Source organism: Felis catus, chromosome C2 (genome assembly GCF_018350175.1).
Source record: "Felis catus isolate Fca126 chromosome C2, F.catus_Fca126_mat1.0, whole genome shotgun sequence".
NCBI classification, from domain to species: Eukaryota; Metazoa; Chordata; class Mammalia; order Carnivora; family Felidae; genus Felis; species Felis catus.
In genome coordinates, this window is record NC_058376.1 from 55068538 (window position 1) to 55095969 (window position 27432).

At 39.0% G+C, this 27432-nt stretch overlaps 1 protein-coding gene and 1 long non-coding RNA gene across 7 annotated transcripts in view; one reads left to right on the forward strand and one right to left on the reverse strand.

Moving 5' to 3' along the window:
- IFT57 (intraflagellar transport 57) overlaps window positions 1–5552 on the reverse strand; it is a 53644-nt gene extending 48092 nt beyond the window's left edge. For both annotated transcript variants that reach the window (XM_003991608.5, XR_006585031.1), the window contains exons 1-3: window positions 5205–5552; window positions 2567–2729; window positions 1620–1738 (exon numbers count right to left, since the gene is read on the reverse strand). In XM_003991608.5, the coding sequence (XP_003991657.1) occupies window positions 1620–1738; window positions 2567–2729; window positions 5205–5416 (494 nt within the window). In that variant the 5' untranslated portion in view covers window positions 5417–5552. The remainder of the gene's footprint in view (window positions 1–1619; window positions 1739–2566; window positions 2730–5204) is intronic.
- A 171-nt stretch (window positions 5553–5723) lies between these two features.
- LOC109503428 overlaps window positions 5724–27432 on the forward strand; it is a 74388-nt gene continuing 52679 nt past the window's right edge. For all 5 annotated transcript variants that reach the window (XR_006585032.1, XR_006585033.1, XR_006585034.1 and 2 more), the window contains exon 1: window positions 5724–5921. This is a non-coding gene — a long non-coding RNA (uncharacterized LOC109503428). The remainder of the gene's footprint in view (window positions 5922–27432) is intronic.

Here is a 27432-nt window from a genome sequence, read left to right on the forward strand (position 1 = left end):
ATGCCCTTTGCCCTTTTGTATATTAAGAAAATGGGTGCTTTGCTTAACTTGTGTTAAAACTATTTTTTCCAGTCTATTACTTATGTAATCTTGGCCATTCAGGATTTTTACAATTCTTGTTACATAGACTTGGCAACCTCTTCTTGCATGGATCCTAGCTTTTCCCTCACATGACACATCTCAACCACCTTTGACTTTTTAGTACTCCTACAGTTTCATTTTTCACATTTACACCTTTGATCAATCTGAAATTTATTTTGATGGAATAAGAAAGGCTCCAGCTTATTTCCAAAATCTAATCAGTGGTCCTAATACTAAGTATTGAACAATCATTTCTCCATCAAGATTAGTGACATGTATTTCCCATTATAAAAATACCCAAAAGTATTTAGGTTTATTTCTGGAAACTTATTTTAAAAATCTATACCTCAGACGGGTTAACAAAATATAAAAATCAACATTTAAAAAATAAATTTCCTATTTTTTTATTAATTAGAATTAGACAATGTCTAAAAGGCAATGTTCTTCTAGGATTTGTTTCGACATATTTAATAAGTAAAATAGTCATCTATAAATATGTAACATCTATGTAAATTATACATTACATAGCTGACATATTCTCTGATGCCTATTTTCAATATTTTCCCCTCTTTTCCCTCCCCATATATTTAGAGTCCTTATAAATTATCAAAATCACAATACGTGGCCAAGAATTAGATATGCCTACAAATAAAGTAAGTACAAAACTGAATAATGGTTGAGAAACGGATCACTTCAGGTGAATTTAGAACACATTGGACAATAAAATTAATAATATTTAAAAATGCCAAATGGAGTATCACATCTCATAACTTTTCTTGGAGTCCAATAAAGAAGTAATCTCAATCATATAGTTATTCCTTATACCACACTAACTCATAATATTTAGGTTGAAGCATAAAATTGCCATTTTTTAGTTCATTAGATGAATATTAGTAATTTCATATGGTTTAAAATGATGTGAGCATCTGTGATATACAAAGTGCTATGCTAACTGCTATACAGTATATATGAAGAGTTCATAGTTTCTGGCAAGAAAGCCTGACCTGAAAACAAATGAGTTTAAAACCAAGGGATAAATATGATCATAGAAATATAAACAACACATCACTGTCAAGTCAGAGAAAGAAGCAATAAACAAGATCTAAGAGAGTGTCAGGTGGCTTCTTCAGATGGCTATTATTCTTGGCCAGTATCTATAAAAAAAGGGAAAATCCCATTTTAAAGTACTATATTAATTTCCATTTTTTCCTTAAATCTACAGCTATCAGTTACCACCATGTATATTCCATCTTTGTGTATATAAATAAAGAGACCTTGAAAAAATGTCCTACATTGATGAAGATATTCATTTACAGTTGAACCTTTAATAATTATTTAAATTTGAATTGGGCAAGAGCATGATAAAATCAGATATTCCAGTTTTGTCTATACACAGACATTTTTAATCACTTGTGGCATTTTCAGTTTAGAATAGTCAAGAGGAAGTACTCCCTGTCAGTTCAATTAAACAGCTCTGAACCCACAGAGGAAAAAGCTATCCACATAAAATTACCATTGTCAGGTTGGGTAATTTTTACCTTTTCCAGGTGAAACCAATATATTTTAATGCTTCTTCAGCTAGACAGTCAAGAACATAGCATATATGTTCTCCAAATCCTGACTTTAATTTTGAAGGAGGAAAATCTGCAGTTCTACCCTGAAATACAAAAGATATGCAGTGTCTTATTTGTTATTTATATTCCATATGTCAAAATATTTTCAGCAGAGTACTCCTGAAAAAGTATATTACTTCTCTATTTCTCAAATATGGTTTAAAATAATGAACTATATTGCTTCTTAGAAGTCCATCTTTTCTATTCATTGATACATAAAGGAAACTAAAGGAAACTAAAGGAAAATGAGGATGTTTTATTGTCAAAGGTATCAAACTGAAAGGCAATAACCCCATGACAGAACAAGTAACTGATCCTATTAGGGTGAAAAAAACACAAAAACAAAAACAGTAAAGCTACTAGCTTGGTATCCTATCATTAAACAACCATAGGAAGGACAGAACGAATCACTTGTCAAAAGTTAATAACATGTATACCAAAAGTTCTTACTGAATGCCCCCCAGGAAAAGTCAGAAATGAAAAGTACAACCAACCGCTATCATGGTCTATTAAATCAAAGTTCCCTTTCAAAATACAATGTTTCAGCTTCCTACTAGCATTTTTTAGGAGAACTAAGTATCCATAAATTTACCTCTGAGACACAACAAGATTAAGAAAAATATTATTACTTTGGGCTACAAAGAGTACATTGAACATTTTTAGAAGTGGCATTAATATTATAATACCAACCATTCTGAGGTTTTATCTGAAAAAATCCGAATATAATTTTACATACGTATGTATTGGGTGTATATAGATATTGTTATTCATAGACAATTCATCTAAAAGGGTAGCATCTGTGTTGTTGAATTACCAATATTAAAATTCGTAACTTGACAACATTCTGAAAGAAGACAGTTATTTACACTTACAAATGATCGAAGCTCAGATAATATGTTAGATATAGTTGCATTAGGGTCATCGTATTCTTGAGGTTGCTCAAAGGGGCGTCCTGCTTTGTTAATCAACCAAGCAGCAAGAGTGCAAAACATGTAGAACTGTTCACCAGGGTTGGTAGGCAGTGCAAAATAGTGTCTGTTTCAAAACAAGGGGGGAGGATGGAATATGAAATATTTTTGAATGGCTTTAATTTCAATTTAACATTTTTAAATTAAAAAAAAATCTGCAATTCACCCTTTGAAGTTCCCAGTAATCCACAACACTCATATTAAAGTTTTTAATCAACAGGACTAGGGTAATTACTACTGTACACAAAATATTACATCAAAGAACTTACACTCAAGTAAATGCAGGGCATGTTAAAAAACTGATCATGTACAACTTTTGCCAAAATCATTTATGTCAGGAATAATTAATAAGAGAGTACCTCTTGAAAATGGTAATTTGGAATTAAAGACAATTTCAGAGTTTAACAAAAGACCTTAATGATTATTCACTATGCATTTTTACATTTTTTACAATGTCCCTGGTATCTTTACATACTGTTCCTAACCTATCGGGTATGTTAAACAGTTGTGCTCATCTTGGCTGCATAGCTGAATCCCCTGAGGAGCTCCTCAAACTATAGCTACTGGACCAAGCATTGCTTATTTCCTCATGAATTAAATCAGAACTTCTGGGAGTAGAGCCCCAGTACAAGTATGTTCCAAAAGCTTCGTATATGGTTTTGAGATGCAGCCAGCCTCAATAACCCCTAAGTAGCATATCCACAGTCTAACAAACATTTATTGACTTTTGCTAAATCCCTTAGCCTACTAAAAACAGTCCTATGAAGATCAATATGATTTATACTTAAATAGGTTAAGAATAAAACTTGCTAACAACATTTCAGTCAGCTGATCAAAGATCTAATTTTGCCCTTTATGTGCAGTTATTGCCATTATGTTCATAACTGTATTTTTAGCTATTATAACTATTTTAAATAAGAATCAGCAGTCTACTCTTTCATGTTTTCCAAAGTTTGTCCTGCAGGGTACGTGTAAATGTTTTGAAAGGTAAGAGATGGCTGGGAAGAAAAAGGTAATGAAGTTCTTCCAGGTATATGTTCACAACCCCTTCAAAGTACCCACTGCTAAAAATTCATCTTTTCCTTACTGGCTGATGACAACTCCATGACACAGGACTGGATACTGAAAGATCCTCCAGACCTAGTAGAGCGGTTTGCAAACTTTAGCATGCATCAGAATCACCTGAAAAGCTTGTTAAACACAGACTTCTAGGCTCCACCCCTAAAATTTCTGATACAGTAGACCAGGGAAAGGGCCCGTGGAACTGCATTTCTAATAAGTTCCCAAGTGATACTGCTTTTGGTCTGATGACCACACTCTTGAGAACCACTAAATTAGGATATTGCCACTCAAATCCATGACTCAAAATATCCTGCTGAACTCCTGAGGAAATAGTACTGAGGTTATATCACCAGAGCCTTAAAGTCATTTTCTTTTAGTTTGAGAAATATACTTGGGGGCAAAAATGCATTTTTATCATAGAAAATGTTGGTTATTTATATTATCCTGTTTAATTCATTTATGTAATAACTCTCAATCTCACAATTTCTATCATGGATCAAGCAACACTACTTTTTCCTCTAACTTTTATTATAGACCGACTTAGCAATATGGGCAGTTTACATACGAGCCTACATATCTTAAAATTCAAGTTATTGGAAGAGATCGACTAATGAGATCAAAACTGTCATGGGAAATTATTTTAGCCAAGCTATACCCATTCAAAGAAATCACTACAGATTTTTAATCTAAATTGCACTTTACACAATAAACAAATCCAAGTATTAGCTTATTTATCTATCACTAAGCTACACTAACTGGAAGAGAAAGTGCTAGCTGTGCATTACCCTCAACAACTAATGGCACTGACTTCACGATATGATGGACTGTTCCCCACCAGAACAAGGGCAGAATTTTAGGTTGTACGATAGACACAGTTCCAGTAGCTGTCGTTTCATTTGTCTTTTCCACTTCTTAGTTTCTGAGAGTACTGTTACTGCAAAGGCAGGAGTCTTTTAAACCATAACAATTAATCAACAAGTTTACTTACTGCATATAAAGTCGAGCAAGGTCCTAGGTACCCGCAGTTAACCACTTGTAGAGCCAAATTATCTCAGAGGAAAACAAAAACTAGAAGCAGCTAAAATGATATTCATCTATGGGAATGAGATTATGGGTGATTTCAGTATTTTTTTCTACACCCTTTCTTGTGTTTTTTTGAGTCCTCTACAATAGGTTCTTTTACAACTTTTATAATCAGAAAAAACAGTTTGCGTTTTGTGGAGGTGCGTGGGTGCTTTAAAGTCTAGGAAAGCCGTCTTCCAGTCTTTTCTGCGTTTCTGAAACTTTACTCTCTCTAAAAAACACCAAGTCTAAACTCTGTGAACTCCGTGGCCTCTGTCGCCAAGTTCGGGGGAAGTGCCCCTTCCTGCCTAGGAAGATGGAGGCAAGTGCAACTCGCGTTCAAGGTTCCCCAGAAGGCGGAGGAGGCATCTCCCCGGGCCTGGCCGGCTCCCAGGCGCTGGAGACCGAGGGCACCCACCTGGACGGGGGCTTCAGGTTGTTCTTCCGGAGGAGTTCCTCCTCGTAGTGGAGTAGCTTCAGCTTCTCCACCAGGTCCTCCATCACCACGAACATGTGGTAGGCCGCACCAGGCCCCCGCTCCACGACCACCTCCCCGGCCCCTTCGCCGCGGGACCGAGACACCCCATCCTCCAAACCTGAGGGCGTGACCACTGCCGTCGCAGCCGCCATCACAGAGCAGGCAGAAAGAGCCCCGCGTGGGCTTCGGCCCACAGACCTCGGCCGCCTGAGCCGCCTGCGTTGCCGCAGACGGGACCGCCGCTACCGGTTACCAAGCGACCGCCGAGCAACCCGTCTCCAGGGAAACTAGACTCCGCCTCCTTCCCGCCCTGTTTTCTTCTAAATTCCCTCCAACCAGGGCGGGCTTTCTGGATGACGTCACGCCGGGACAGCGCCCCGAGCCTCTGGGGAGGAGATGGCTGCGAGGCAGTCCCGCCCCTCGTGGGGGCGTGGCGTTCCCCCCCCCCCACCCCAACCCCCCCCCGTCGGGTGCACGCCTCCTGGCAAAGGAGGGGCGGAGCGCATTTCTGCTGAGATCTCCCTGTAGCTCTTAACTGGCTGGGAGCTGGTTGGGCCTGCTGGTTACGGACCGCTGCCCCGCGGGCGTCTGAGTTAGCCGCGGGTAGCCTTGAAAAAAATCAAACAGAAAGGAAGACGTGCACTGTTGAAGGCTAAGGTAGCCCACGACTATGATTTCCTTTTTCTTCTCAAAATTGGAAGTTTTCGAAGTTGCAACAATAGTGTCGTAGGTTTCCCTTCATCTCAGGAACTTTACAACAAGAGGTTTCTGTATTTGCTGCATTTAACAGTACAGTATATTATAAACCTTGAAATATTATAATTCCCGGTTGTTACTCTGGCGCTAGAAAAAGGAAGGGGTGGGGGAAAAGAAGGGCAGGAGATGAGCAAAAAGGAGGCGTTGGGAAGGATTTGTTCTACCTCGGAAACATGAATTCTAAATTCACATCCCGTTGATTAATCTGTTTCAAGCCCATTACATGTAGCATAAAGTTTTGAGGTTCCTTGTTAAAAATCATCAAGATAAAGGGGATTGTCTTGAATTTCTCTGTGCCACAGCTCTGTGTTGCTAAAGTTACTACTGTACTCTGCAGCTATTAGAAAGACATAGCTGACCACAGCTTTACAGTTTTCAAAAAAGGCTTGTGTATCAAGCAGTTTTCCAAAAAGCTGCATAGAAAATGAGGTAGATGGTGGATGTGTGGAGATTTCGTGGGAGAAGAAAATGTGTAGGAGGAGGCTGAAAATGTGTTTGTGTTTATAATGTGATTTGGGAAAGATCTCTGATGTATTATACCTGCTACTGGAGAATATGGAAGACTCACATTTTTTGACATAACTGAAGTTTGAAATTTATCTGTAATATATTTTTGTTCTTGTTAGAAAATGGGTGGAAGAATACTTTTCACTTTAATATCAGTCTAGACCTAACTTCTCTCTGATACTAATAACGTGAAAAATCAGGCAAATACTTTTTTCCACTTACCAGAGAAAGGAAATACATACAATAATTTAGAAGTAACTCAAAGAGCCATAGATAACTTTTATTTTTAATTTTTAATTTTTTTTTTGAGAGGGAGAGAATGCATGTGTGTGCACATGTGGGGGTGAAGAGGAGGGGCAGAGAGAGAGGGAGAGAGAGAATCTTAAGCAGGCTCCAGGCCCAACCCAGAGCCCTTGGGACTCACTCTCATATCTGTGAGATCATAATCAGAGCTGAAATCAAGAGTCAGATGCTCACTGGACTGAGCCACTGGTGCCTCAAGTCTTGCTTTTTAAATGATAACATTTTACTGGCATACTGCAAGTCATTAACCAGTTGATTTTAATAAAGATAGGTTGGAGGGGCTCCTGGGTGGCTGTCAGGTAAGGGTCCTACTCTTGACATTGGCTCAGGTCATGATCTCACAGTTCGTGAGTTCAAGCCCCACATTGGGCCCTGTGCTGGTAGCCTGGAACCTACTTAGGATTCTGTCTCCCTCTCTCTCTGCCCCTCCCACGCTTGCTCTCTATCTCCCTTTCAAAATAAATAAAAATAAACTTAAAAAAATAAAAATAAAAAAGATAGATTGGAAAGTTGGATTTGATTGTACTCCACTGCAGATTTGATCTTTTTCTTTGCTAACTTGGAAGAGTGTTTCTCACTCATACATCCCCACCCCAGCCACCACATATATGGGCGAGCGATGCTATGGTAACTTTTAGTAACTTTCAGACTGCAAGATAGATGTTATGATTGGAGAAAAAAATGGAAGTTCAGGTGATAGATGGAGATAGATGTTTACTCAAGGCATGCTGCCTGCATAAGATGTTTTGACATTTTCAGAAAGTTATATATAGCACTCAAGATGAAATAGCCAAACATTGTTTTTTGGCTAAGAAACGCTCCAATAACATATGTATTTTGACTGAAGGGGAAAAAATCCCACCTGTCCCAGAACTTAGCCATTTTCTTCTCAGGTACAATACTGACGCATCCTGGCTCAAAAGCAGTATGAAGAATTATTTTTCCCCTTCATTGTTATGAAGAAGAAAAAAAGACTAAATTATAAAGTGTCCCCCAGTAAGTGTGGCCCAGAAAGAATGAAAGAAACAAAAAAGCCAACTGCTCAACATTGTGTGTTTTCCCCCAGAAAAAAAAGATGGGAAACAACACCGAAATGTCATTACATTTTTATAAGGCTCAGGGATTATTTTTGCTGACTCTTTATTTGCCCACAATAGTTGATAACACTTCTCTTTCCCTGGCGGAAGTAGTTTCCTTCACACATGTGAGATGCACACTTAAATCCTCATCTGGCTGTTTCAGCCACTTAGAAACTTTGGATTACATTTTTGTTAGCAGTTTTGCAAGAGTAGCTCATATGTTGACCAGGGAATTAGAGAAGAGCTTGAAGAGAAAGGAATGTTGATGCATATTCCTACTTCCTTTTAAGAATCTTAAGAGATTTATCCCTGGCTCTATGTGTTGACTACAATTTTGGCCAGGCTTCTGACTTTGATTTTTATCTCTTGCAAACTGTGAAATGATTGGAGGTAATTTTTAAGGCCCTTAAGGCCTTTTTGTGAGTGAATTAGCTGATCTCTGGAAACTGAACAGTATCTCTATCAAAGGTGATTTAAACTAAATGGATTTCCCTGAAAGATGCTGAGCAAGGCTGGGGGTGAATAGGAGTCAGGTTCAAAGATGGAGGAAAGCTTTCTAGCTACATCTCCAAATATAAGAACGGGTCCTTCAAGAAGACTGGGCACGCTTAAAGAACAACCCTCTTTCTGTTACAATTGGCTTAGTACCACCCATTCAAGATGTTAAAAACTTAGAAAGGCACTAATTGAATAAAACTTTCATAGTCTGACAGAAAGTATCTGCCAAAAATCTAAAAAGAAAAGAGTCATGTTTAAATGTGAAGCATTAAAGGCAATGCCTTTAAAGTCAAGAACAAGATGAAGACACCCACTCTTCTAAACTGTACTAGAAATCAGAGCCAGTACATTGGAAAAAGATTAGTAAGTATTGCAGAAGAAGAAACTATTGCAGGTGATATAAGTAAAAACTCCAAGAGACTCTACAGACAAGCTATTAAGGCAGCTCAGCAAGTTTGCCTTATACAAGATCTAAACTAAGAAAATAGTTACTAGAAAACCAAAAACCATATATAGCACCCAGCGATAAGTCTATCATTATCATTATGGGGAAATTGTTAAACTTCGTTGAAAGTCATGGAAAAATCCAAGTAGGGATACAATGTTCATGAATAAGAAAAATTAGTTATCTTTAACCCCATCTTTAAACTCAATGCGTTTTTGGATAAAATTACAAGAGGGCTGACACTGAAAATCATACATAAGAGTAAATTTAAAGAAGACTGGGGAAGGAATCATGATATCAGATAGTAGGTTTCCTAATCAAAGTGTAATTTAAATTAATGACATCACAGGAATAAAGAGAAAATAGAAAATCTGGAAATAGGTGGGAGTTTATTTGGAAAGTCAATATACAACAAAGTTGGTGTTACCAATTAGTGGAGAAAGATGGACTATTCAGTAAATGCTATTGAAGCTATGGGTTATCCATGTAGAAACAAAATTACATCTCTGAATTCTAACACATAAATTCCAGATGGATTGAAGACATAAATGTGAAATACTCATAGGATGTTTAGAAGGGAACAATGTAGGGAAGGATTTCTCGAAGGAAATAAAGAACAAATTTTAAAGGGAAGAGAAACTCATTAAAATTTAAGAACTTAGATGCAAAAGAAGACTATATAAACAATGAAGAAAAGAGATATTTGTGACCCATATTATGTCAATGGATTAGTCTCCAAAATACACAAAGGTTATCGCAAGGCCTCTGTGCCATGTTGGAGGATTTTAGATGTTTTCTTAGAGGTCAGGATTTCTTAGCCTTTAACACTGTTGACATTTTAGGCTGGATAACTCTTTGTTGTTGGGTGCTGTTATGCACATTGTAGGATGTTTAACAGCATCCCTGGCCTCTATGCACTAGATGCCAGTAGTATCCATTCATAGTTGTAACAAAAATGTCTCCAGACTTTGCCACCTGGGCCTTGGGGAACAATATCACCCCTTGTTGAGAAACACTCCTCTAGATGCATGAGTTGAAATAGGAAATTCCTTTATAAGGACCAGGCATGTAAAGGGAAATGAGTAACTAAGCAATGTGGCTGGGGGGAAGGGGAGGAGGAGGGAGTGAGAGAAAGACTGGTGAACTAGAAAACTCATGCACCATCTCAAGGAGGGGGCATTTTTGTCATGTAGGAATTTGACCTAATTTTGTCATGGTTTATGATTTTGCAACAGTCTAAATCTGGATTTGTATGTCAATATGAGGTCCTAATTAATACTCTCTTCATACAAAATATTATTTCAGGGGCTACTTTAGTTGTTAAAGATACTTACTAATGCACTGAAGTTCAAAATTGAGAAGCCTTGTTCTTACCTTTTATTTTGATAGTCAAATCTTACTCCATTTGTAAATGTAGGAAATTTGTTATAGTCAAGTTTAAGGAGGGGATTTACAACTTAAATTTCTATAGAACTTTTAAAACTGTTCATAAACTTATCACATTTGTTTTAATATTGTCTGACAAACCATTCCAGGTGCTGTTAAATTTCCTGAATTTAAATTTTAAAAAGTGGTGGGAGGGAAGGGGGATATATTCTGTAAGTATTCCAATATTATTTGTAAACAAACTGCAATGTAAAACCAAGTCTAAATCAGTTACACGATTACATATTATAAACCGGAGTCACAAGTCAGTCTATTTCTGTAATGGGCCAAATTTTCAAATATTAGATACTTAAGTATCAAAGATGCACAAATTATTCTTTAGCATTATTATTACTATTCGGGGTTTGACTTTCATCGTTAGTGTATTTAGTGTTGCAGTTTTCCAGGTTTAAACTCTACTCACCCGCCTGAGAACCAATCATCATCCCAACCTGAAACTGAGAAGTTTCCCATGCAATGTATCAAAAGATTCCTGGCCCAGAAGGTAGAAGAGATTCTTGCCCACCAAGAACATCAGTGGGACATACTAAGTCCTAACTTGCCATAACAAACTCCCTAATTTACAAGGGGAATTGTTTTTGTCACCCATTCCCCTAGGTTTACTTCATTTTCTAGTTCTTCTCTACTAATCGAAGTCTTCTAACTCAAGTTAAGATTATAGTTAACTGCGTTAGCTAACTTTGGTTCTCAAGGTAGATAAATATAATCCAATTATATTGTACATATCTCAAGGTTTTGCTTTGCCTCATGGTCTCGTTTTCTTTGGAGAGAAACAATACATTTGTGAACTGAGTTCAGTTTACTGCCTCTGTGTAAGTGATGGAGATAGTTAATGAAAGGTATAAGTAGGGGTGTGTGTGTTAGAGGAGGGGGAGTGAAAGACGATTATATTTGCATGTTGGAGTGTTCCAGCAATATTGTAGAGAAGCGACTATAGGAAGGTGAATGTTGATTCTGAAGGCTGTTTGTGTAGTCAGGTGAGAGATGGTCCTGAACTGAGTGGCAATTGGAGTAGGGAAAAAGTGATACTGAGATATTAGGAGAGAGATTCAACAGAACTTTGTAATAGGCATCATGAGGTGTTCTCTTGGGCATGAATGGCACTACAAAGATGCCCCACTTTAAGGCAAGAAAACTGGCCTTTATATCCATGTCTCACTGGTTCATTGGCTATGGGCTGTCCCAGACATCTCTGGGTGAGGTGGCTTCTATCGGCCAAGGGTAATTTTCTGGAGAAGGATGCAGCTGTGAATACCAAGTGGCCAATATTTATAACAACTGGGGAATGGGAAAATCAGTCTGGTGGGTAGGCATCAGCAGCTTTTACTACAATAGTTTACATTAAAATGCAACACTTCTGAATTTCTTTATGTGGGATATGAACTGAAATAGTGAAGATGGTCTTGAGCTAACATTTTCAAAAAAGTAAGCCTGCGAAAGCTATAACCTATTGATCAGCTATAGCGTAAACTGTCAGGAAAATAGCAGATAAGTAACTGAAAACAATACAACAGTCTAGTTTTTTTTGATAAGAGTTCTATTCCATCATATGTGATAGCAACACTTTGATTTGATAAATACTGGCTACTAACAAGAATGATTGATCTGATTTTTCAGAGTTTTGAAGATTAAATAGAAATAGATTTATTCTTTAGGGCCAGATTAAGAAAATTCAATTTATTTTACAGGCAGGGATGGGATTCTTTCCCCCAAGGAAAAATTAAATTCAAGCAGAGTAAACAACACCCTTTCTTAATCGGGCTTTCTAGAGCCTAAGAAAAGCAAAATCTGCTAGATGCTACACCTTCATGGTACAACTCTGCATCTCAATGCATAGTACGCCAGCCTTTCTGATGACCAGTTTCTCAAATGGTTATTGGCACCTTGTTGTGGGTGGAACCTGGTGCCCAAACCATTACATGATAATAAAACATTGAATCCAATTGCCTTATTTTTGTTCCTAGCTATTTAGTAGAGATTATTTCTACTCCATATCTACATATTTTGCTTCATGAATATAAGAATTCATTCTGTCTTTACATTTAGTGAGACTTTGATAATGAGATAACATTTTTTCCTTTCTTTCTGAAGGTGTGAATGTGAAAGCGCAAACTAATAGATCCAGAGATCACTGTTTTGCTTTTGACAGCCACGGAGAGTATTTTCTAGATTTTTTTTTTTTTTTTTTTTTTTTTTGCACAGCAAATATTTGCATACATATAATGTGTTAGGCACTATGTGTGGGCATAGCGATACACAGGCTTATAAGCCTGGTGTCTGTGCTGAAATATCACATGCACTAATGCAGGATATACCTGTCAATTGGCAAGTGCAACCTATGGGAAGTAGGGTGTGCTTCGGAAAAAGGCTTTCCAGCCTTCTTTCTTCCTGCTCCTTAACAGGACAGAGATAGGTGGGCCTCCTCTATATTCCTCATAGTCTATTATACATTGTATGTCTCTAGTATCATTTTTTCCTAGGCTCTGAAAGGTTGGGAAGAATTAGCGAGGGGACACCAGTAGGAGAACCAATATGACTGCAGTAGATCTCTGGTCTGAGGAGTCAAACTTCAGAGCAAAGTTGATGGCTCTTCTCCTTTGTGTCTAACATGGGGGCTGATGCCCTTTAGACTTTTGTTTAAGTGTGCAGGGGCATGAGCTAACTCTTTGCCTAGGGATTTTAGCAAGGGGTCTGCTATATATAATCAGATATTTTCAGAATCTGGAGAAGAATATGCACCTATAGCCCACTTGCTAAGAATTGAAATTGGAATGTGCTTAAGTAAATCCCAAAGAACTCATCCCCAAAATAGTCCTGAATCAAGAGTGTATAATTAAAAACTCTTCCTATGACTTTCTAACAACTTATCATTTTCAATAAGTCTTTGTGCTTGATCTACATGGCCAGTGTATGTATACGTGTGTGTGTGTGTGTGTATTTAAATTGTAACTGCAGAATTTGCAGGAATACTCATAAACTTAGTGTAAAACTTTTTTTCCTTTTCCCCAGTACCCGAAGTCAGAGTATGAATTTTTCATAGTAACTTTCTGAGGAAGTTACTGAGGAAGAGTAGACAATTAATGGTACATAGACTGTGTGGTTGTCTCCCCCTAAAAGGGGAGATTTTCCCCCATAGTTCCCCCACAGAATGGAGTTGATGGTTTCCTCTTCACCCCATACTGCTGTGAAAAAATGACTAACCATCTACCAGCCCATTTTTTTACCTATTAATGTGACATGTTTATACGTCTTTAGTCCATTTCCAGACTCCACACTTTGAACAGACTTCTCTTTGCTTTTTCTTATGCCTCTAGAACTGTTTTTGTTTTCATGGCTTTAAAATAAGGTTTACTCTCTGGTAGAACAACCCACCTTTCTCAATCTTGATTATCATATTTTTATTCTTCCAGATGAACTCTAAACTTGTTTAATATTAAAATGTGTGCTCTGAGGGTATTTTTTTTAATGATATTGAGTTTACCATCCAAGGATTTGGCACATACTTTATTTGAATCTCTTATTGGAATAAAAAGGTTTCTGAAAAACTGTTCTATTTTCAATTTTTAAACTGATAGTCAATTTTAAAACACAAATTCTTGCTATTTTCCTTATGCTTGTAATTTAGCACTGTTGAGTATGAAAATTCCATATTTTACTTTCTGAAGACAAGGACAGATTGTTACATTGCAAAAGATTTGAATCTCCTCAGCTTCTTGGAGGAAGAATAATGCTTCTGAAATGGGAGGCAGAAGCTTTTATATGTAAAATTAGAAATGCCCTAGAGGATCTTGTTCTTTCAAAGGAAACACCAAGTCCTTTTATGAAATAAAAAGAAAAAGGTCTTTATTCTTGCTTGGAATACAATGATGGCTTCCTTATAGTTGTCTCTGCAGACCTGGTCCTTTTTCACAGTTTTGTCTACATTGTTCTCAGAGTAATCTTTCTAAAATGCAAATATGGACGTGTCACTGTCTTACCCGACATTCATATATAGATCACCATTTGCAACAATATCCAAAATTTCTCAGCCTGCTATACAAGTTTCCTGGGACAGATCCAGGCTTTATGGGTCCTGAAGCTTATGCAATTTATGGGAAGTGGGGATCCCTTTTAATTAAAAAATATGAAATTTTGAATTCAAAATCAGCAACAGGACCTTAAAGGAGGCAATGCATAAATTTCACTCATTTCCTGGAATATCTGCCTCTAGTAAGAGAATTATCTTATCATCTCAAACAAGTTAAGGTTACCGGCTCAAATAAATAATGATCAAAATAATGCATCTAACAAGTTGAAGTTGAAAAAACTTTTTTCTTCTATCCTAGATTCTCTGACTGTGGCCCTACATACTAGACTGACAAAAGAGAATAACAGTTTATTAATGTGCAGTGAGTATACCTGCAGGAGAAACTTAATAAGAATAACTCAAAGAGGTGGTTAAAACTTGGGCTTACATAGCATCCCAACAAAGAATTAGTTTGTAGAGCAGTGACATAACAAAGGAAAGGAGTCTCAGGCTTCCAAGGTAAGTATATGGGGGAAATTATTGAAGATAAGGATTATTTTGGTGAAGAGTGTTAAGCAGATTTCCCTCAGTGCTGTCTCTGGGCTCCTAAGAGTCTTTGGTGACTGGGAGTCCAAGTTTGATTTTAGGCAAATATGGGGAGGGCAGAGAGATTTTTTTGGTACCTGCTATTTCTCAGTTGTTTTCAGCCAGAAATAACCCTTATGCCAAAGTTGCATATTTTTGTGTATCATAATATGATCACCTACAGCCTACACATCTCTGACAAAACAAGGTGCCTGTGTGTGGCCAGGATGGTTCTTCCTAACATGAGATAGACATGCTGAGCCCTTTTTATAGTCATCACAAGAAGGAGAATATTAAGCCCGTAGATTTCAGATGAGGTTGTTTACAGTTAGGTTCAGGTTTGTGTCTTAAGTCATTAAATTAAATAAAGTGGATTCAATTACTTACCTGTGCTTTGAGATTGTAACTCTCTACCTCGTAGTAACTAACTTCCTTCACTAATCCTTAACTGCCTGGTTTAAATATTGATTTATCAGTCATCTTGTCTGGTTGAGCCACAATTCTTAATGACGTTTTACTAATGGCTGATTGGATTCTCTGTCTCTGATATCTTTGTCTGGCTTTGTAGTCAATACCACCAAAGTCATTATTAATAATAATACCATTATTAACTCTTCCACACACCAGACAATGGTCTCTCTTTAGTTGAGGGTGGAGAAGGTAGAATGATGAGAAGTGCTACACAGTCTTGTTTTTCATACCCAAAAACCCATCCTACCCTCACACTGTAAATTTGGTTTCCCCCTTTTATTTCCTCTAGAGACTCTTTTAAATTTTTTTAATGTTTTATTTATTTTTGACAAAGAGAGAAAGAGACAGAACATGAGCGGGGGAGGGGCAGAGAGAGAGGGAGACACAGAATCCAAAGCAGGCTCCAGGCTCTGAGCTGTCAGCATAGAGCCTGATGCGGGGCTTGAACTCAGACCTCGAGATCATGACCTGAGCCAAAGTTGGTCGCTCAACCGACTGAGCCACCCAGGCAGCCTGCTTCCTCTAGAGATTCTTAACAATGGTAATGATTCCTTACTCTTTTTCTTAAAGTTTATTTTGAGAGAGAGAGTGTGTGCTACACGTGTTGGGGAGGGGCAGAGAGAGAGGGAGAAAGAGAGAATCCCAAGCAGGCTCCACACTGTGAACATGGAACCTGACACAGGGCTTGATCCTACAACCATGAGATCATGACCTGAGCTGAAACCAAGAGTCTGATGCTTAACTGACTGAGCCACCCAGGCACCCTGATTCCTTATGCTTTAGGTGACTTTTCTCTATAACACTTGTGTTCGTCCAAATCTTCCAAGAGTCACAGGATAAATGGGATTAGACATGACAGAATTTTATTAGGCTATATGCCTGGGATTGAAAATGGGAAGGGAGCTGGGTAAAGACTGGGTCAACAGTCAGCTCTTGGTACAAGATTAATCCCAAGTGAAGAATAATGGGGAGGAACGTTGTGTGGAAGTACTCATTTTATACTACAATGCAATCTAAGGCCCCACTTAAAGCTGGCATCCTTTTGTTGTATTGTTATGCCCAGAATTCGTGATCCCCAAAGACCACCAGGGAGCGGAGTCCGATGCAAAAGCAAAGAGCCTTTATTCGAGCTAGCTCAAGTTCAATCCCCTACCTGCACCAACGCAGCAGTGAGATACTGAGAGAGAGAGAGTGGGTTTCAAAAGCACAAAGGTTTTATAGGGATCATGGCCCTAGCCGATTGGCTGGGGAAGAGTCGTGGCCTCAGTCGATTGGCTGGGGAAGGATAGAACAATGGCTGCCAAGCTGTGGTCCCAGATCAGCAATTATCAGCGTCACCTGGAACTTGTTAAAAATGCAAATATTGGGCCTGGTGGTCAAAGACCCACTGAATCAGAAACTCTGCGGGTGGGACTCAGCAATCTGTGTTTGAACAAGTCTTCCAGGAGATTCTGATGCACCTGAAGTTTAAGAACCACTGTGCCTGAGGATCTCTAACATGTTTGACCTCGGTGTATACAGAACGTTTCTCACTGGTCACCTATTAACCATTGGCTGTCAGCCTTGCTGTGCTATATAAATACCTAGCACCAAACACCATCCCCAGAGACTCTGATTTAATTGGTTTGGGGAGGGGTAAAATGCTCTTAGGTCATTCTAAGCCTGGGCAGGGTTGAGGGCTCCTGCCTCTGGCCCCTACCTGAGAGAAGCCCTCCCTCTTCTACTCACACTTTCCATGCCTCTCACATTCCCCTTCCTCCCACCTTAGACTTCGGAAGAATGCATCAATCGGTAGCCTGCTTTCTTAGAAAATATAAATTACTCAACGAGAGGAGGCATGGTCTGAGGTTTGAGCGGGAACTTCTTTCTGTGGCCATGTCAGGGACATAGTCACTAGTCGGCCGGCCTAGGTCTGCTCTTTCAGTATCACCCTGTAAATATGGATGGAATGAATATTCCCAAGTTTGGAATATGTTGCCTCCAGAAGCCAAAGACACCTTCGAAATGCTTTCCTTGCTTCTTTGTGTAACGAATGCAAGATACAGTAATTTGTCTTTTACTTTGGAGCATGTCCCAGCATGCCCCTGATCACTAGGTTCTCAAAACTTCACTGAAAAGACTGGCACCTGAATCTTTGCTCCTTCATCCTCTAGAGTGAATGCATCTTACCAAGGTCTCCAACATCCTAATCATCTCTTACTCCTGTTTAATGGGCATCAAATCATGGATGTAATAGATAGGCGTGATGTTCTGTGGGGTTTCCTGAAGGTCTAGATCTCTCTGGACTATGATCGAGGGCAGGAGAGTGAACATAGCCCTGAAGGAAAATTTTGAAGGAATATTATGTCCACCCATGTGAATACAAACTGTTTCTGATCCTCTTTCCTGATGGGATTGAATAGAATACATACATTCACTAGATTAATGACTGCATATTGTGTACCTGATGCCATATTGACTTTCTCTATCTTCTATACCCTGGCTGGCATAGTAGCTACAAACTAGGATCTTGGTTGGCATTGTGATAGTCTACAGTTATTCTCCAAGATTCATCTGACTTTTCAAGGGGCCTGAGTATCAAATTAAATGGATATCTGATAAGAGCCACTCTTCCTGCATCCTTCAAATATATAATGCTGGTGCTCATCTTTGCCACAGCCCTTCATGGGATATTACAATGTTTTAAATTTACTATAGGGAGGATGATTTCAGAAGTTTCCAAAAAAAAAAAAGTTTTCATCTGACTATCCTGCTATGATGATAGCTCTTATTTCAGAAGCCAGGGACATAATGTGGGGATTACTCCAACTACCAAATGTATCAATTCAAATAACGCATATAGGCATTGTATTGTCATGGTACCTGCTTACCATGGTGTGGTAGAGTCCTTCCTCCTAGGGACTTAGCCCCTTCTTTAGCAAATTGGTTATAAATATGAAAATTCATTCTGATCTGGGAACTGAGCAAGCAATTATGACTTTGTTGGGCAACCACTCGGCATCTCGCTCCTCTGTTCTTATCTTTATTTGGTTGTAATGTTAAGTAACACCCTCGTTAGCTGTCCATCTGTTTTGCCCCTAGAGACACTATGCTCTATTAACCATCTCTACAACTCCCTGTGGGTCAAGCAGCCTTGGCTGCCCCGCGGTCTTGCCAGTCATTATGGTAATTACAGCCTCCCAGCTCCTGATAGACAAGTGCTGCCATCTGGCCTCTATTACTTCAAGACCCCATCATCTCCAGGGATGCTAGCCAGCCCAGTTATGCAACTGTTTCTAGTACCAACATTTCTGGCCTGTAGAGGAAAGCCATCAGAGAATTTCTTAATGGTACTGGTTCTACTCTTACCAGTGCATTACTGATGGCCTTGGTGAATGGTGTGCTATCTGGACCCTCCTGTGAAACATAATCTTCTGATGGGTCTTCTGGCCTTATATATCCACACCACATGCTCACTTCTTTCAGCTACTTAATTCCTTCATTTGCCTTCTGCTAGGGAAATTTGGACATTTCTACTGAGAGTCACCCAAGCTTCTAGGAGCCACCCCAGCTGTGAGTTTACCTATCCTCTGCATCCTTGGTGGGCTTTTAAATCCTGAGTCTTTTTTTTTTTTTTTTTTAATTTTTTTTTTCAACGTTTATTTATTTTTCAGACAGAGAGAGACAGAGCACGAACGGGGGAGGGGCAGAGAGAGAGGGAGACACAGAATCGGAAACAGGCTCCAGGCTCTGAGCCATCAGCCCAGAGCCCGACGCGGGGCTCAAACTCACGGACCGCGAGATCGTGACCTGGCTGAAGTCGGACGCTTAACTGACTGCGCCACCCAGGCGCCCCTAAATCCTGAGTCTTAATAAAGTATCCCCAAGTCAATGGATTCTGGCTTATTCGGTTGTACACTTTGTCCCCATTGATCAAGAACTTTCAAAATCTACTTCCAGGAGTAATTTCCTGATTCTTACTAGGATATGCCAGCTCATTCATATAATTCGTTAGGAGGATAGTCTCTTTCCTCCTTTGTAAGGCTCAGCACATCTCCAGCTGTGTTAAGCTGAGATTTAACTCTAATTGTTGTCTTGGCAACCATGAAAGGTAGCAGGGGTAGCCCGAGTGGCCATCATCTGTTGCCTTGTTAGGGTGAATTGCTTCTGGGAGATGCTGCAGAAATGCTAGTTCATGCCAGGAAGGGGTGTGTTACCTCTGCAATCCCAGAGTGTCTGGAAGGATGCAGAAGCAACATCCTGTAGACATTCAGATGTCCCTATTCTGTTTCAGAGTCTCAGGTTTTCCCCACTAGGGCCCTGACCTTCCCATGGCAGACCTTTTCTGTCAGAGAATTAAAATGTCTCAGGAGCTCTGATACTTTAGCAATCAAGTCTTCAGCCTGCTGCTCAACTGGGTCAGCCCCCCAGCAGGAGATGGGCATCTTTGGAAGCTACCTTCCAGGGTCTCTGGCTGTCATATTTAGGTGCTAACTGCTTGTTCATAACCCTTATCACCCATTATCCCTCTGAAGGGTGTCAGTACAATTTAGCAGTGATCAGCCAACTCCCCTATCTCTGTAAGCATTGTTCCCTCCATAGTTTTCAAATGCCAATACCATATCCACCTATCACAGCATTTATCTCCACTTGAATGTTTCTGAAGAGCCCAACATTCACCAAGACCATCAGGAATGCACTGATGAGGAGTGCCTGGGTGGCCAAATTGGTTGAGTCTGACTCTTGATTTCAGCTCAGATCATGATCTCAGGGTTTTGGGATTGAGCCCCATGTCAGGCACTGTGCTAAGCGTGGAGACTGCTGGAGATATTCTCTCTCTCTTTCTCTCCCTCTCTCTGTCTCTCCTGCCCTTCTCCCCTCCCTCTTTCTAAGGGGGGGGGGGGGGGAAAGGAATGCACTGGTGAAAACTAATTGAAATCTAGCAACTTAGTTACTACCTTTTGGCAGAAACTGTGTGCTTCACCTCCAAAGAATACAGCATCCTCTATCTTCATGGTGATAGGTGAGCCATTACCAAACCCATGGCTTACTGCCTTTTTGTCTCGGTCCTCTGAGAATTAGACACCAAGACTGGATTAAACATCAAAGGATTTTATTAGGGAAAATGCCTGTATGAGAAAATGATGAGAGAGATGGAAAAAGCTGGAAGAGCTTTCAGACCATGATCAAGTCTGACCTTGAGCGAGGAGGAAATGGAAGGGTGAGTGGAAGCATGCGGTTACTGTCTAAGGAAGGTTCAGCAAGGCCACTGAGGAAGCCCTCAAACCAAGATCAACCATCAACCCTTGTGTCCTCCGGTGCGGTCATTGCCCAGCAGCAGCCCTTGAGAAGCACTGCCTTTGCACAAACAAGACAGTGGTTTTCAGATTCTAGCATTTGGAGCCTCTGCTCAACTCTGCTTGTTCTCATGGCCACCACAGCTTAATTAGGGTTTTGATCACTATTTATGCATACAACACACATGAAACAGCAGCTCAAGACACCATTCTATTATGTTTGCAGTCAGTGTTAAAGAAAAACCCAAATGGAGGTCACAATTTGGATATACCCCTTGACCAAACACTCATAGTCATGTAACCAAAACTTAAACTGTCCTAATTTTCCTTGAAGTGCTAACTCTGACCTTAAACAAAACTTAAGCTCTCTTCAGCTTCCTGCCAATGAGCTACAAATAAGTAAGGTTATACAGTGTTCCTACCCTAAAAAGAATGTAAGTTTCTAGTAACCAATCATAACAGAAAACAATGTACTTTGTCACTCATGTTTTGTAAACTGAGCTGTAACTCTGAGACCCGAGCTTCATACTGTTAAGTTTGGGAGAGTCTGCACAGGCAAAGGTTTGCCTGAGGATCCCCTTTGGAATAAAGATGAGCTAGAAGGAAGGTAGCAAGCACAAAGCAGTTTATTAAGGACCATACACTCAAGGTGGGAGAGCAGGCAGGCTCAGAGCTGACAACTGCCTTGAGGTTACTGGGATCCTCCCCTTTTACCTGAGTGGGTCTTAAAACATGGACAGGGTGGTTTCTAATGGAGGTTGCTTCCAATCATTTAGGGGACTCCTCCCACGGGTTGGGAGGGGGAGTTTTTGACCCTATAAAGGGCATACCAGAACTGTCCAGGCAGCCTTTCTCTATGGGGTGGGGGAGAGGGGCATAACTGCAATGCAAATGCATTATAATTAGTCTAGGGGTTATCCTGGGGCAGAGGTGGAAGAGGAGGGCACGTAGCTCTGCACCTGTGGCTCTTGATCTGTTAATCCCAGGGTCTTGGAAGCTACAAGGTCAGAATTGTGCCCTTAGGCTTCTAATGTGTAATCTATCGCTGTCCTTCCCTCCAGCTCTTGTCTAACCCACTGCCTACTCTATCATTCTCCCCTCAAGGACTTGGGAGCCTAATCTTTCAGGTCAAGGAAGAAGTTCCTCAGGGTGTTCCTTCCACTGCTCATATCTAGCTTCTACCTAACAACACCACTTTTGGTTTTAAAGTCTCTGCTAACAGTTCATTTCCTGTTCAATAAAATATTCGTATCAAGTAAAACTCTGAATTTTCTTTTGACAGTAGACTCTATTAGCCAGGAACTTAAATACAGCGTATCAAGCATGGATTGTCTTTGTAATGTTTCGGGACTCAGCTAGGAAGGCTCCAAGGTTGGGGTGATTCCATGGTTGGGAGTTGGATTCCTCCAGAGGCTTGTTTGCTCATAACGGGGCAGCTGGGCTGGGAGGGTGCGAAGATTAGGACTGCCCACTAGAGGGCCTACATATGGCCTCTATGTGACTTGGCTTCCTCACAACTGATGACCTCAGGGTAGTCAGACTTCTTACAGGGTGGCTTAGCGCTCCAAGTGTAAGCGTTCTAGTGAACAAAAAACACTCTTTATGATCCAGCCCCGGCAGTACTGTACCGGTCAAAGTAGTCACAAGTCTGCCCACGGGAAGAGGACAAAGCCACACACCTATCGATGGCAGGAGTGACATAATCTCGTGGACATTTTTTTTAAGCATCAGAAGCAGTCAACAGGTTCCCGTAAGGAAGACTAGAAAACCTGCAGCTTAATTTGTTGCCATTTCTAGCTTCCTGGATTTGTGCTCATCATAATATTCTTCACCTTGTAATGCAATTGCCTGTTTACTTCTGTTTCAGTCTTGTTCCCCTGCATCTGGCACACAGGTGCTTAATAGGCATTCGATGAACTGTTCCTTCCTTAAACCTACTTTGGGAGCAAAACCAACATATAACAGTGTACAATGTAGGACAATAAAATCACAAGTTCATATGGTTCAAGTTGTTCTATAAGAGTTAAGTTTTCCTTGCTCCCTCATCTGAATTAAATCCAGGTTGATAAAAACCAGGAATTATCCAAACAAACTATAGGGAGCTATTTCAGGATTCTTTTATTTCTGAGGTGGTTGATAAACATTTTGACTATGGTCTGACATATCATTCCAAAATAATAAAATCCGAACTTGCCTCCTGAAAATGGCTTTTCTAAACTGGGAATTAGGGAACTGATTTCCTATCCAGAAGCAATTATGTGGCCTTAATAAGTAATTAATGACTTTTTAAGGACATCCTCGGTGTATTCAAATGCAGTGTGTTTGCCCCTGTAAGAGAACTGTAAGAGAATTGGGAACAATGGCAGCACTTGGTCCTGAAGGATATTCAGAACAATTCTCTAACTTTTCCCTACTCATATCTCCCTTTAAAAATATTACCAAAAAGTAAATGAAGAATATTAGATAATAAAATTGATTAAAACAGTTAATCTGTATCTACATGGTAGTTAAAATACAAAGTATCAGAAGAAGCAAGAGGGAAATGAATGAGACCAAACTGAAATACATTTGATGGCTGTGTGTCAAATTACCCCTGAGTTTTTTTTAATCTCTGTGTGATTTATACATGAAGAGCTAGCTAATTTGTGATATTGTTTGGAGAACTCAGAGGTATCAGAGTGAAGGCAGTTTTTCCAAACTAAAATGAGTTGGGAAGATAAGACAATCCACCATTTAAAATAAATTGGTTTAGGGACTAGCGAAACTCAGTACAAAGCTATATCACAAATGAAATCCTTATTGGAAACTTAGCTTTGACCTATCAGTAAATACAAAATTCTTATTTCAGTCTTGTGCAGCAGTAGACATAGTTTATTTATAATTTTGATTTTGCCTGTGACAATAGCTTTGCTAGCTTGGTAACTTAAGAAATTTATATAATTTTGAAGAAAAAACAAAGATACATTGAAATTAGAAAAACACCTTTCCTACCAATCCATGCGTTTCATCGTTGAACAGACTCTAATCATTGGTCTTGGGACTCTCTTTCTTGAAGATCAGTAGGATTTCACTGTTACCTTGTTTGTATTCCCCCTTGGTTTTTGCAGACTAGAATGGAACAAAGTAGGCTCCTTCCTCCATGATTTCTCTGTCTTAATTTGGGTAGGCCTGCTCAGAGAGAATATGTATGTGGAGATGAGAGGTAGCTGTTTAACTCTGCTTTAGCATAACATATTGGGTTGAAAGCATAAAATAAAAGTTAAAAGTACCATGAATCCAGAAAGACCTGCTTAGGTAACTATATCCTAGTTAGAGATCAGTTCTAAGAGTCATGGGGAGCTCTTATATCTGTCAGTTAAGGCTACAGAGCTAAAGAGAAAGTTCTTCTAGTTTGAGAAATTAACTTATTCAAGTCTGAAGAGAACATAGTCATGCAATACACATCAGTAATGCATGTCTTTTGTGATACCTATTTGTCATTGACAGTTTCTGGCTATAAAGTCAAGGTAATTAACTGAAGATTAATCGTTTTCCATACCAAAGCTAACATTTTATGGGAGTCTTCTTAAATGTGTAAACTTCATGATCCTGCTCTATTAAAAACTAGTTCAGTGAACAGCAGTTAGGCTGCTGATCTGCAGATGCCCATCCCCCAACCAACAAGACATTCTAATTTACTGTGCTTGGATGGAGCCTGTACGTCTATGTGTTTACAATCTACACAGATAAATCTGAAATGCAGCTAGTAGTTATATCATCTTCCCGGCAAAGTTACTGCTTCTAACTTGTGTCATGTGCCTCTGTATAAAAATTCAGAACTACCTTCTTTCTTTTTCACAAAATACTGCTTGTCAGATTAACTACCCTATTTTGTGACATTTTGCAATGTGAATTTTCCTTCCTTAGTTATCGCTTCACTCCATCCATCTTGGACTTCTTGTTAATAGCGTTCTACCTTATAGCAGAGATGTTTCTCCTTTATGAAGAAGAAATAAAACCAAAAGTAAGCAGTTTTTCCTCCTTTCACTGGATGATTTTTTTAAAAATCATATTCTTTAAGAAGCAGGGTCTATCCAGTCTTTACTGCTGTCTTCTTTTGCAAACCTAATTTTGAGTGACTTCCTGATGCAGTCCTTTATTAGTTTTGGTTATACGCCTGTTCCCTGAATCTATAATCTGAGTTGTAGAATTTATATATAAGTCTCTCCTTTTTCTTTCCTCTGTTACCTCCCAAATGATTTGGGTGCCGGAGTTAGTTCGAGGCTCCTATCAGGCCCAAAACCGTCTTTCACAATAATAGACTGTCTGGCATTTGACTGCTCTACTTTGAAATAAACCTTCTAATATCTGGCATACTTTTCACAATGTGCTTGACATGCTTTTCTTTGGTTGTAATAGATTCTGGGGTGTTTTTACTTTCTCCCAAAGTTTCTATTACTTCTACTGCAAAAAGCATTAATTTATGATGGTCAGAGTGAAATTAATTCAAGAAGAGCAAATGCTTTATTCCAGCAAAGCAACTTCTTAAAATTCCTGCTTCATTCTTTTCTGAATGATTTGGCAGGCAAATCATTTTAAAGAGTATATTCTTTTTCTCAATACCCCCTCTATAGGAAGCATTCCTATATCAGTAGTCAACTTAGACAAAGTTTTATTAAATAGAATTTTTCTATTAGTTTCTATAATAGAAAGAAATTGGAATTAACTAACATGTCAATGGTATAGTTAATATTCTACTGTATTCATGGGCTCTAATTTAAGCAACATTGAAAAGATGCTTTAAGATATTTAATAACATGGAAAAATAGTCATGCAATCACAAAGTAGGTTTGAAAATTATATATAAACAGCATAACATCAGTGTTCTAAAAATAAATGCGTATAAAAATAAGATTAATCATCATGTTAACAAAGTTATTCTGTAATGATGATTGCATTATCTGTGTTTCTTTTAAAATTTTCCTGTCTCTATAATCATATACTACTTTAAAAATGGGTAAAAGTGGGGCTTAGTCAGTGAAATGTCTGACTCTTGATTTCAGCTCAGGTCATGATCTCACGGTTTCTGAAATTGAGCCCTGTGTGGAGCTCTGTGCTAACAGCATGGAGCCTGCTTGGGATTCTCTCTCTCGCTTTCTCTGTCACTCCCCCCCCCCCCCCCACATGCACACATGTGTGCATGCTCTCTCTCAAAAATAAATAAGTAAACATTTTTTTAAACGAAAAGTTATTGGACCATTTTTTAAAATTTACACACGTTTTTGTTAATGGATATTTGCTTACTTGGGATTCTATATCCCCTTTATACTTTGTTTTAGATATGTTTAGTAATTACTTATCAAAGTTAATACAGGGGTCATAGAAAACAGTTTCTTGCTAGATAATTGGTTTCGTTCTTTCTACTTCATGATGCCTAGCATTTGAGTACTTACTCTGTGGAAGGCACAGTGCCAAGGGTGTGATATAGATGGTGTTTTATGTATCTAATTTAGATCATACCTCATGGGAGCCTTTAAAAAAATCTGGCGTTTAACAAGTGAGGACACATAATCTCAGCTTGTCCAAGGTCACACAGCTCATATGTGGTAAGTTATAATTGATCCAAGGTCTCTAATGACAAAACTCATAGTCTTTCCACTGAAAGGGAACATTATCATGCTTCTTCCGTGGTACTTGTGTGATATAGCAGCCCCTAACAGAATTGTGTGACTATACAATGAAAGTTCTCTTTGCCCTGCTTTTCAATTAGATTTCTTGTTATTAAATTAAACTTTATTTTGAGGTAATTGTGGATTCCTATGCAGTTGTAAGAAATAATACAGAAAGGTGCTTTGTACCTTATACCTAGAACACTCCACTGGTAACATCTTATATAACTATGGTACAGTATCATCAGCAGGTTATTGACATTGATACAGTCAAGGCACATCACCACAAAAATCCCTCATGTTGACTGTTTGTAGCCACATCCGTGTCTCTCCCCACCCCATTTAACCTCTCGCAACTACTTAAACTGGTCTATGTTTATATAATTTGTCATCTCAAGAATGTTATATAAATAGAATCAAACAGCATGTAACATTTTGGAATTGACTTTTTAAACTCAGCATAATTTTCTGGAGATTCACCCTGGTTGTTGTATGTATCAATAGTTAAGTTTCTTTACTTTTTTTTTTTGTTTTGTTTTTTGGCTGAGTAGTATTCTGTAGCATTGATGTACCACAGTTTAATCATTCACCCATTGAAGGATATCTGGGCTGTTTTCAACTTTTGACTGTTACAAATAAAGTTACTGTGAACATTATTGTACAGGTTTTTGTGTGAACGTTAAGTTTTCATTTCCCTGGGATAAATGCTCAGGGGTATAACTGCTGAGTTGTATGGTAGTTACACATATGTTTTTATTAAAAAAATTTTTTTCTAATGTTTATTTATTTATTTTGAGAGAGAGAGGGAAAACAAGGGAGGGGCAGAGAAAGAGGGAGAGGGAAACCCAAGCAGGCTCCATGCTGTAAGTGCAGAGCCTGACACAGGGCTCAATCTCACAAATGGGGAGATCATAACCTGAGCCAGAATCAAGAGTTGGACTCTAAACCAACTGAGCCACCCAGGTGCCCCACAAGTATATTTTTAAAAGCAACCACCAAACCATTTTTCCGAATTGGCTATCCCATTTGACATTCCAATCAGCAATGTATGTGTAATTCAGTTTCTCCACATTCTCATCAGTGTTGATGTTGTCATTATTATTTTTATAGTTGTCATTATTCATTTTATTTTATATTATTAATTCTAT